Source organism: Callospermophilus lateralis, chromosome 3 (genome assembly GCF_048772815.1).
Source record: "Callospermophilus lateralis isolate mCalLat2 chromosome 3, mCalLat2.hap1, whole genome shotgun sequence".
NCBI lineage: Eukaryota > Metazoa > Chordata > Mammalia > Rodentia > Sciuridae > Callospermophilus > Callospermophilus lateralis.
The window spans coordinates 129023065-129035106 of NC_135307.1; the positions used below are offsets into that span (position 1 = coordinate 129023065).

Here is a 12042-nt window from a genome sequence, read left to right on the forward strand (position 1 = left end):
GTGCCTGGTTTCTTGGTTCTGCTGGTAGAGGAAGTGAGACTGAGCCCCTTGGCAGCTCTAGGACATGGAGCAGGTAGCCTGTGGTGGGCACTACTGCCCATTCACCAAAGTATTCCTTCCTACTCCTTCTCAGAGCCTCAAGCCCTAGTGTCTCTGCTGGATTCTGGGATTCTCCAGTATCCTGTATAAGCTGGCAGACAGACCTAGGCTGTGAACTTGGCTCTGCTGCTTCCTGGCTGTGTGATCTTGAGCAAGTCACTTGTCTCTTAACTTTCACTTCCTTACCTGTGATTTGTGATGATCCTCCTTCGGGCAGTTACTGTGAGAACTAAATGATATTGAACTCAGAACTGTGGGCCAGACACTGCTCAGCACTCAGCACAGTGAGCATGATCGTAGGCAGGTTGCATCATCTCTCTGGTTTTAGTCTCAAGGATAGTTTCCGACTAATGATAGTTTAACTTTGCGATAGCATGAAAGTGATACACGTTCAGTGTACACCGTGCTTTAAATTTTGAAGCTGGGTCTTTTCTCCAGCTGGCCATATGCAGTATGAACTTCTCAAGATGTTGAACAGCAGCAGCCACAGCTCCCAGCCCGTCCCACAATCACAAAAGGGAACAACCATCACTCCACAGTGCATGGTATTAATCTAAAATAATTGGTAGGTCAGAGCTATTAAGTGCAGTTTTGACTGATGATATTTTCAACATATGGGTTTATCAGGATATGACCCACTGCATGTCCCAGGAGCATCTGTACCAGGCCAAGGAACCAACAGCAGTAACGACATTTGTGCAAAGGCTAACTCAGCTGATGCATGTGGAAGCCATGCCCAGGTGATGAGAAGGGCCACAGCTAACTGGGTGTGTGACAAGGCTGGCATGCTGAGAATGTCCTCATATCTCCCTGTTGTCAGTTATGTCCTTCGTTTTCCGAGGTTCAAAACATGTCTGTTTTCCAGCCCCACCTCCTCCTGGAACCTACCTGGTGATGCCTTTTCTCAGCAGCCTCCCTGGGGACTGAGCCTCCTGCAGTCATTCTCACCTCATGGCACCCTCAGTGTTGCCTTACCCTGTCTCTTGTTGCAGTCCTCAAACCCTTTGAATGTGGATGCTCCCATCTGGAGACCACAAAGCAGCCTCCCATTCAATCAGCACCACTCTGTGGGCCCTCAGCCTTGGCCCTGCTCCTGGGTATAAGGCACAGAGCCGAATAAACAAGTCCACGCAAGATCCCTCAGAGAGCAGATGTCCTGGGTTTCAATGTCATTTCCCAAATGGATGAGTCACATCCCCTTTCTGAACCTCAGTGGCCTCATCTACACTGTGGGGAAAAGACTCCCCTAGCATCAGGAGTTTTTGTGCAAGTTCTGCAGGACACTCTACGTGTGAGGTGCTCCAGCAGGCTGCCACACAGGGACAGCACAGACCACTGTCTGCCCCAGCTGTTGCTGATGCTGTCAGCAATGGCAGCAGGGACTCTGCCAGCTCTGGAAGCAGATTGACAATTTAGGGGCAGCTCCAAGAAACTGGAACTCAGCTCCTCTTTGTCTCTTCAGTGCCCTGCCTGTGTTCTGACTCTCCTTCCAAGAGGAAGGCCAGGGCCCTGCTTGTGCCTCCTCATGCTCATAAGTGGGTCCATCTCAGGCCCCTTTGCTCCTCTTCTTCTGCCTCTTCCTTCTAGAGCCAAAACCTTCATTTTCTTTATCTCCTGGCATATTTTCTTTCTCCCTGGCCCAAATGTCTTGTCCATCCCTCCTGAGGATGGATAATTCCCAAGGCCTTCAAACAGGCACACAACTTCCTGATCATGGAGGACCCCTGTCCTGCCAGTCCACAAAGGCACTCTCTCCTATCTGCCCTTGCTAAATGCACCCAGCAGAGTCGCCTCCTTCATCTCTTCTTAACCTCTTACAGCCTGGATTTTGCCCCAACATTCCTGAAGTTGCCAGCACCCTCTAGTTACCCACATAGGATAACTCATTGTCATGTTTCTTCTCCCCAAGCGGTCTACTTAACCAGCTCTGCTTTCTTGACATCTTCTCCCTTGAGTTACTTGATAGAGTACTCTGGTTCTTCTACCTCCCTGTTGTAGTCACGACTTTCTTGATTATAAATTTTTCAAGAACAAATATAAGAAGTCATAGCTTCAGGTATGTAAAAAGAGATAATGGTATCAGAGTTTATCTAGTTAAGCTTGGAGAACTCAACCAAATTGAGGATATTTTATTTCCCTCCTTCCTCCAACATGGAAAGGGGGGTTCTTCATTCAAGAAGCATAAAAATACCCTTTAGTGCCATGCCTGTGTTTGGCTCTTGCCTTGATGAAAACAGGGAAGATTGAGAAGCAGGGGTAAGAGTCAGACTGGGCTCAGGATTCCATGACTTTTCCTAAGTTCAACAGATAAATAGGGTATGGAGGGTGGCAAGCTGGGTTTCTCTTTCAGGAGCTGCTAAGCCAGAGGTAACAGGTGTGCCTATTGACTGGATGGAGCCAGATATGGGGCAGTGGGATACCAGACTATGTCTCCTGTTGTGGCCTTCCTCCAGCCACTTCAGGCTGAGGCTGCCTGTGCAAAAAAACATGAACATAGATAAGCACCTCTCCCATTCAGAGTCACCAAATGGACTAGTTCTTGGTTAGAGCTGCCTCCTCTCACAGTCCTGCCTGCCTTTTCTTCCATTTATCACTCTTTTTCTCCCTTTCTATACTCATGTCCTTGCCCCAGTTATTCCCACATTCAAGTACATGGTGCCTGTGCACACCAGGCTTGAGGCTTTTTGTTACCTAGGTTTCTAGGGTGTCATCTGAACAGCCTGTGCCCTTCTTCCAAACTCAAGTCCTGCCTGTCTTTGAAGCCTCTTACTTCTACAGCAAATCTAGGTCACCCTATTGGATCCCTGGCTGGACACCCAACAGAGTCTTCTACATTTGGGTCAGAAAAGCAGACTAAAGCTCCCCTTTTTTTGAGTTTTTGATACTTTAAAATTTTTCATCATTCATTCACTTCCAGCATTTATGCAAGATTCAGTTGTCAAAGTCATATGGTTTTATTGCCACTAATGCAGCAGAAATTTCCTGAAGGGACACAACCTGCACCAGCCCAGATCAGGGTTCCACCATTGTGGTTCTTGCCTTCAGGGAGGAGCCCTGCCCTGGAAGGCTAGGGCTTGGACTTCAATAACATGAAGAACATGAGAAGGGACAGACAGCATGACAGGTAAAGTTCAGCAGGGACAAAGAGGAGACAAGGACAAGTGCTTCTGCAGAGCCAGAAGGTATCCCCAGGGGTCTGTCCTGCAGTGAGGCCTGGAAGTGAAGGAATTACCCACCTCTGAAACTAGTTGTATCTGGGGTTTTGCTTTATTTTCTGAAAGCCAGGCAGCAGGGACAAAACAGAAACCATTTTGTGCAGGGGTGCGCCTGTGTGTTTCCTCAGTATAGTTGCTTGTGGAAGTTATGTGGATCAGAATGCACCAGCACCTGTCTTCTAAACCAGAAGGTCTTCAGGGCAGAAAAGCTCATTGTGGACAGTAGAGGGCAGTGATATCCACAGCAGTGAACAGGCCAGCCCTTCTTTTAAATTTGTGAGGCTCAACCTTGCCAGCAGTAGGCAGGCTTGTTGTAGAAAAATTGTCTAATGCTCTGTGCTCAGTGGGGATATTTGCAAGCTGCTCAGTTGCATTCATTTGATAGCATACCAAAGAAACTTGCTGGGACCATTTGTGTGAAACTGCTGAGAAGAAAACCTATTTAGCATCTCTGCTGTCCTGTTATATCTGTACAAAATAAAGTCAAGGAAAACACAAACCAGTCTAACATGTAGACTGTGCTTCTTGGAACAGTGACTGGGTCTTGGTGTCTAGGGATCAGTACTCTCTCAGAGACTAGCTGTGGGCTGGTTCTGAGTGTGGGTCTTTGGTGTTTTTACATTTTCACACCTACTTGCTGTGCTTGCTTCTTTTCCCTCCTCTCTTCAGCAGAGTGATCCAAGGTCTTCTCTTTACATCTGCTTGGGCCAAGCCCTCTCTCCTGCCATGGCATTGTTTCATCCAAGTTGTTATAGTTTTCCATAAACACAAGTGCTTCTCATGCACACTCACTTGTGTGTGTGAAAAAGAAGGAGCGTGTGTTCCTAAAGCCTCACTGTGCCTGGACTAAGACTTGGGTCTCTCTGAACCTATCAACTATCACATGTATTTAGTGGTGGTTGGTACTAAGCAAAAGGTGCAGAGTAAGGGTAGGTATAAAAAAAAAAAAAAAAAAGAAAGAAAGAAAGAAAAAAAAAAAAAAAAAGGAAGATTGCATTCCTGGTCTTTACTAAGCCTTCAGCCAGTCAGGGGCTGATACACCCAGTCATCAAGCCCCAAACCTGGGAATTGTCCTGGGTTCCTGGCTCTTATTCCCCTGCAAAAGGTAGCCTGGCATAGAACCAGAGCTCCAGGCTCTAGCAGAACTCTCTCTAAGACATTTCCTCCTATACCTCTTCCACCAGTGGAAGCCTTGTCATTTTGCAGGTGACTATTGGCCCTGCTAACCAGCTCCCCTGCCTGCCCTCAGGCCCCTGTTGAGTCGACCCACAAGGCTCAGAGAGCAAGTGCTCTGAAATATACATGGGACCATGCTGCTCCCTGCCCTTCATCAAATCAATTCCAAACCCTTTAATAGGCATTCAGGTTCTTCGCAATAGTTATACAGAAGGTGCTCAACCCAGGGTGGATATTAATAACCCCTCTCTGATCAGCTGAACTCTCCAAGTGCCAGATGCCTCAGCCCAATTCTGGCTATTCCCAGGGGCACAATCACATTGCCTTTCAGTGCCCCCCTAATGGCTTCATGTTCACTTACATAGACAGGTTTTTTTTAAAAAAAAAAAAAAAAAAAAAAAAAAAAAAAAAAAAGAAAGAAAGAAAGAAAGAAAGAAAGAAAAAGAAAGAAAAAGAAAGAAAGAAAGAAAGAAAGAAAGAAAGAAAGAAAGAAAGAAAAAGAAAGAGAGAAAGAGAGAGAGAGAGAGAGAGAGAGAGAGAGAGAGAGAGAAAGAAAGAAAGAAAGAAAGAAAGAAAGAAAGAAAGAAAGAAAGAAAGAAAGAAAGAAAGAAAGAAAGAAAGAAAGAAAGAAACTGTCCAGGGAGAGTGAGAGATAATTGACAGCATCTGCCCAACTTCCTGCACCTTGCTGGCAGGAAGTTGGGCTGAATGCATTGAGTTTCTAGTCATTATCCATTGGCCCCCAGTTAATGGAGGGCAACACTCTGCTGTGGTGGGAGCCTGCCTCCCTCACATGTGCTGTGTGGTCAGTTTTCTCTCAAACAGATATGCTTTCTCCCTCTCTGGAATGTGCCAGCACACCAAGGTTTATTTTTATACCAGTACTATGAAATATCTGAGAACCCTCTTTGGGCCCCTTCTCAGGATGAGGTAGCCGGAGGTCAGCATTTCTTCCATTTGCCCTCAACTAAAGAAGTGGATATACTGATGTCTGGACCACAGAGCCAGTGAGTTTAGGACACTGGGGATTCGCGAGCCTTAACTGAGACCTTACTTCTATTTCCCAGTGAAAGGAGCTTTCCCTGCTCTAGAAGTCCAGAGAGGAATAGGACTGACAGCTAACTCCTAGCCTAATGCCAGGTCCCTCCCTATCACTTCTTCATGCAAATGAGAAGCATGCAGCTTTCATACAACACACACCTGCACCAGGGTACATGGTTGACCCAGGGAGAAAACTGGGTCTGTGCCCCACACAGCCCTTGGCTGGATAACTGTACACAGTGGCCCTGCCCACTCTCTAACCCTCTGGGCTTGGGCTGAACATGGGGTAGGTGTGGTTGTTATTTTTTAAAGAAATGCTTGTGGGTTGAAAGTTGGGCTCTGGGAAAGGGGTGGAGAGCAGAAATACAGATTTCTGCCATAGAGTGGAAGGGTTCACCGTTCCAATCCCACAAAAATCCCAAGGGATGTGCTATTTTTCCCCACCTTTTGGTTCAATATGTTGTCTTGTATCCTGGGTGGGGGCAGCAGCCAAGACAGATGGAAGAGTTCAAGGTCCACAGCCAGCCAGATTGAATTTGAATCCTATAGGTGACCGTATCATGAGTGTGTCACACTGGATACATCATTTAAACTCTCTGGGCCTCCATTTCTTTATCTTTTAGGTGGGAATATACAGTGATATGAAGATGTTGGCAAAGTATTGGCAGTGCATCTTACATTCAGGTTTTAGAAGCCCTACAAATGAAAACATGATGGTACTCTCAAGAAGTAAACTAAAAAAATTTTAAAGCGAAACCATAAAATAAGAATAAGAACATAAAATAATGATTGTTTTCCCTATTGATTCTTGAAAAATTTTTTGGAAATATCAATTTGTCTGGAAAATTACTTTTAATGTTCCTACTTTCCTGTGTAACAAGCATGGGCTTAGACTGGTTGATGGAAAATCACATGTTTCTGGTTTTATCTTTATCCTTATTTAGGACTCTCATCCCAAGTTAGGAGGCAGACCACAGGTTCTCACATGCACGTGCTCTGTGGTTTTAACCCACCACCTTCCAACCGCGTGCCTACATATCTCTCTCCCCCTGGGGAGACAGCTGCATGAGGGCAGAGATCTTGTGGGCTCCAGGTCATTGTTCTGTTTGTTCCTGATGCCCAGCATGGAGCTTGGCATGGATCTTTCACTTAACTCAGTAGAGTTCACTGAGTAGATGACTCATCTGGGCTTAATCCTAAACAGACGATTCACAGGGTCCTCCAGCTGGAGTTCTTTCCAATGGGAGTATTTAAAATTGAGGAGCTGGGCTCAATGGTGCATGCTAGTAATCCCAGCGGCTCGGGAGCTTGAAGCAGAAGGATCATGAGTTCAAAGCCAGTCTCAGCAAAAGCGAGGCACTAAGCAACTCAGTGAGACTCTGCTCTAAATAAAATACAAAATAGGACTGAGGATGTGACTCAGTGATCGAGTGCCCCTGAATTCAATCCCCGGCACCCCCACCAAAAGAAAATTGACAAGGACACTCATTCCGCTTCATGTGTGAGCTCTGAGTTTTGGGTTTACTGTCCTTTGAAAGCAACCTAGTTTCATATTTTAAAATTTAAAGCATCCATTTATTCTTATCAGTTTTTCCCTTGCCCAAATGGAGCAACTGGCACTATGGCAACTTAGATCCAGAAGTGTGGGCTCTGCTTTATCAGAATCACTTCTAGTCAGCCAACTGAGCTTGACAACCACCTAACCTCTTCCAACTTTAACTTCTTAATTTTTATATATAGATGAAGTACATTATGAAAATTTAGTATGAGGATTAAATGAGATGATATAAACTCCTACTACATTGTAGGTAAGCATTATCTAAAGCCAGCTTTTTTAGTCATCTTTAAACCCAACTGAATTTTTTTAATTCAGCCTTTTAAAAAAATCTGTTTTTTTAATGTGTTATCTTTTAACCCTGCATAAAATGAAGTCATACATCAAAACTTATTTCTTAAATAGTTCAGTGTGGCAATCTAAATTTGAAATATAGGGCTCAGAATCTTGATTTGGGAAATTAAAAGTAAAATAGCTAGGCATGATAGCACATACCTCTAACCCCAGTGACTTGAGAGGCTAAGGTAGGAAATTTGCAAGTTTGGGGCCATCCTGGGCAACTGAGGGAAACCCTGTCTCAAAATAAAAAGTAAAAAGGGCTGAGGATGTGGCTCAGTGGCAAAGCACTTTTGGGTTCAATGCCCAGTACCAAAAAATAAAATTAAAAATAATGTGAAATAATTTTTTAAAAAAGGAAGATACATTGTTGTCACCCTCTATGACTTTGGGGAATGGGAAAGTTCTGGTGTAAGCCTGTCACCACCTCTATGTTCTTCACAGCACTCTGACTTTTTGTTTCACAGGCAACTTCAGCAGCAGCAGGCAGAATTGGAAGTGCATCAGAGAGACGGGTTGTCATCATATGACTTATCTCAGGTGAGTTTCTGGGAAATCCTTTCCCATTTGGAAGTGTCTCTAACCCAATGGATGGGGGACTAAATTCAGCCTTTAGCTTGAGCCCCTCCGCCCAAAGAGTCTCTTGTCCCATCCACCCTCTACAGTGCAAAGAGCATCTTGGTCCCCTGGGAATCTGTTGTGACTTTTCTGTGCAGAAGTGAGCCATGAAACGCCTAAAACTTGTGAAGACCAGGGGAAGAACTAACAGCCATGGTCAACCAGCATTGAGAATTTCACAGGGCTGATGGACATTTCAAAAGGCCATATAGAAACTCTAGTACTCACATACTCAGAAGCCACCAGAAGCAGGTTCTGAACTCCTTTGGCCCTCTGGCTTCCTGGCCATCTCTCCTGCCTTTGGTCCTATGTCCCTTTCTCCTTGATGTGCCTTGTCCTATCACACTCTGTCTCCCAACATACCTAAATGGTCTTTCTCCTTTTCTTCTCCCATCTCCTCAGTGCCCCTTCTCCTTTTTTCTTCTTCTGCTCCCTTCTTCTGATAGCTGGGCATACATAGAAACTGGCCTGTGTCAGTACTTGACCTCTTCCCTAAGTTACTTTACGTTCCCTTTTCCTGATATGTGGAGTAAGTTGATTCTTTTCCATTTATCTCTAAGAAAGTAGTCAGTGTGATTCTGGTGTACTTTCTGTGACCCCTAGTTCACAATCCCCCCACCCCCAACCCCATTGTCCTTGACCTTTCCCCACCCTGTGAAAATGGTCAAACCTGAAATGCCAGTGATTTCAAGGGGAGGCAGGGTTCTGCTGCAGGAGAGCTGGTGACTCCTGCAACGCAGGCTGTGCCTCACACATGGGTTGCCATTGTGCTTTAATGTACCAGCAGGTCCCTGTCCCCAACCTATCTGCTGGTGTTCACGAGGCTGGGAAGACTGTAGAAAAGGCAGATGCAATCTTCTCCCAAGAAAGAGACCCACGGTTTGCTGAGATGTTTGCAGGAATCAGTGCATGTAAGTTTCTAGATGGCACTAAGTTGTGAGGATATGGGATTTACAGTTGCTTTCAGACCATGTGGAGACAGCAACCCTGAGGGAGAAGACGTCAGGGAAAGTGAATTTTGAGTGACTGCTGCAGAGTACCAAAAGAACTCAACATATGGGAATTGGAATGGATTCTCCATATTCCTGGCCTTGCCTTTTACTTACTGGTTTTCTGCAGCAACCAGCCTGGGGTACTGGAATTTCATCTTTAAAATTTAAACGGTTAGCTGGGTATGGTGGTACACACCTATAATCCCAGAGACTCAGGAGACTGAGGGAGGAGGATCACAAGTCCAAGGCTAGCCTTAGCAACATAGCAAGACCCTGTCTCAAAATAAAATGTAGAACAAAAGTTTGGGGATGTAGCTCAGTGGTCGAGTGCCCCTGGGTTCAATCCCCAGTACACACACAGACACACACACAGACACACACACATATAAAAAAAAAAGAAAAGAAAAATAAAATAAATTGAAGGGATTAAGATGAATGAAATCTATTAATTCATTGTGCAGTTTAATTTTGTTATCAAGTCAGAGACATGCCCCCATAAAAACTACAATTTAATTCATAACATATGATGGCCCACATTTAAAATAAAAATATACAAAAACTAAGAAAAATAAAAGTGATCCACTCTCCTACCTTGTGGATATGATCATTTTAACTTTCTAAACTAAAGTAAGTCCTTCTGTCTTTTCCTACACATGTATATTCTTTATATGCACAACACTGGACTTGTCCTGTTGAATGGCTTGATTTTTTCTACATGACAATTTGTTATGAATTTATTTCCAGATCATTAAACAAACTAAAGCACTTTTATTGCCAGCATGGAATTCTATTACATGGATGGCCATAATTCACTTGGCGGATCCTCTCTGGCCATCATGAAGTAGTCTACCTATGTCAGTTTTGCTGTTGCAACAATGCGGTTCTGGTGGAAGGTGGCATGTAGAGCCCATATGATTAGCTGCCTTGCTTTCCCACTTGTGTCTCCTCTGAGATTAGCAAAATACAAAATTTGAAAAGGTCTTGCTGGTTCCAAATTCCAGAAAAGAAAAGACTGCAAGATACAGTGTAGTCAGTATCAGTCAAAGGGAGAAAGCCTTTGGGCTCCTGAAAAGGAAGCATGGGAGATGCTGTCGGGGAGGGAATTTCAGTATGGTTCCATGAGAACTAATGAGTGGAAGATAGGCAGATCAAGAGTAGGACAGACAGGCATTTAAGAGCTGGAAGGGAGTTACCTTGGTCCTCCTAATGTAGCAAATACTGGAAGAGCAAAGCCTTCATTCCCACAAGACTGAGGACCAAAGTTTCAGGAAGCAAAGACAGTGCCAGAACTCACTCCGAGGACAATAGGTGCCAATTTAACACAAGGTCCAGTGCCAAAGCACAACCAAAAACAGACCCTTAGCAACCAGGGAAGCTCCCTGCTGGTGGTTTCCCTGGCCACTCAAATGTGCCTACAGACTATTTCATCCAGCAAGAGGAGACAAGAGTGCACCTAGTAGGTCTTTCCTCCTCTCCAGTAAGCCCAAAATACCTAATCAAAGGCCCACAGCATCTCTGAGAAATCCATTTGGATTTTTAATCTTATGCAGTCATAGACATCTTCCCATAACAGTGTCAAAACAGAAAGGGGATGGGGGAAGGGGGAGATAGTCAAGAAAAAAGAAGGGCCAATGCAGAAATCAGAGCAGATGTTCTCCTTTGGCAATTAGTTTTTATGAGAAAAAGGAGAAAATTCAGAAAATCTTCGGCTTCTGTTCTCTGGGGAACTAGAGAGGACATTATTGCATATGAGAATGTGTCATCTGAGGTGGGAAAGGGACATTTAACAAAGTCAGGACAAAGCAGACAGCCAAGTCAGGGACTTTGAAATATTAATGTCCCCAAATGCAATGCTTGCATCTTCCAACTGCAGACACTCCACAAATACCAAACTAAAAATGTTAAAAGACTCTAAGACCTAGACATAGTCTTTTGTGTTATGTTTTTAAGCTTGAAGAATAAAGAAAAATTCCTGCAGACATTCAGAGAGGAAAAAACTTACCTAAGAGGGAAATCTTCAGTTAGATTTCTCCAAGTTAACTGAATGTCAGAACTCTGGGTTTAGGGAATATCTAGAGAATTCACAGGGAAAAGGTGCAACCCCATTTTTTTTTCTCACAGCCAAACTGCTTTCATGTACAGAATGACATCTTCAAGCATTCACTGTCTATTTACACTTTCTGAAAAAATACTTGCAAAAAATAGTGCTTATTTCTGAAATGGATCAAAATATAAAACACAGGAATAGAAGTAATAGGATGGAAAAGCAATGGTGAAATAGAAATAGAATTGTTAATGCCTAGAATCAACATATAAATTGTTAACCACTATGAAAGATAAACAGTAAAAACCAGAATCTCAAAACAGTTCTACAAAGATCCAGGCATCTTTTGGACTATGGGTTGTGAACAGATAAAAAAAAAAAAAAATTTAGCAGTAGGTATTATTTTATTTGTTAACTTTTATGAAGAAAGAACTTTAAGTATATTTAAACATATTACTAATGGATATTAAAAAAAAAAAAAGGAAGGCAGGCAGGAAAGGAAGAAGGAAAGACATTTTATTTCCAAGGAAAATTTTAGCAAATCAGGAATCTCTCAGAAGAAAAATAAAGTGAGGTAAGCAAGAAAGTTAGAAAGTTCTTGATGGTAAGGATCATAGGAATGAGCAATGACATAATCGATGTTCCCAGAACTCCTGATTAGTTACTTCTAATATTCTATCAAAATACAACATAATCAAAATAGAATGAAATGAACTCTTGGGCCTGAAAGAACAGATGGTAGAGATGCTCTGGAAACCCAAAAAAGTAGTAGAGTGGTCACTGTCACCAGAGGATGCAGACTTCAGGGCATCCCCAGGGGAAAATAGACTTATTTGGCACAGAAGATGTGACCTGAAATGAGAGATATAAATATCATGAACTTTGAGAGGAAAACCATACCTTAGCCTGGGCCCGAGTATTTACAGTTCTATGAGGAGCACAGTATCTCCAGAGAGCTTGGTGAAA

General features: G+C 43.6%; 1 protein-coding gene across 3 annotated transcripts in view; it reads left to right on the top strand.

The window, feature by feature from the left end:
* The window catches only part of Arnt2 (aryl hydrocarbon receptor nuclear translocator 2), a 120493-nt gene that overhangs the window by 90522 nt on the left and 17929 nt on the right, over nt 1–12042 (top strand). For all 3 annotated transcript variants that reach the window (XM_076848743.2, XM_076848744.2, XM_076848745.2), the window contains exons 12-13: nt 7890–7962; nt 8828–8951. In XM_076848743.2, the coding sequence (XP_076704858.1) occupies nt 7890–7962; nt 8828–8951 (197 nt within the window). The remainder of the gene's footprint in view (nt 1–7889; nt 7963–8827; nt 8952–12042) is intronic.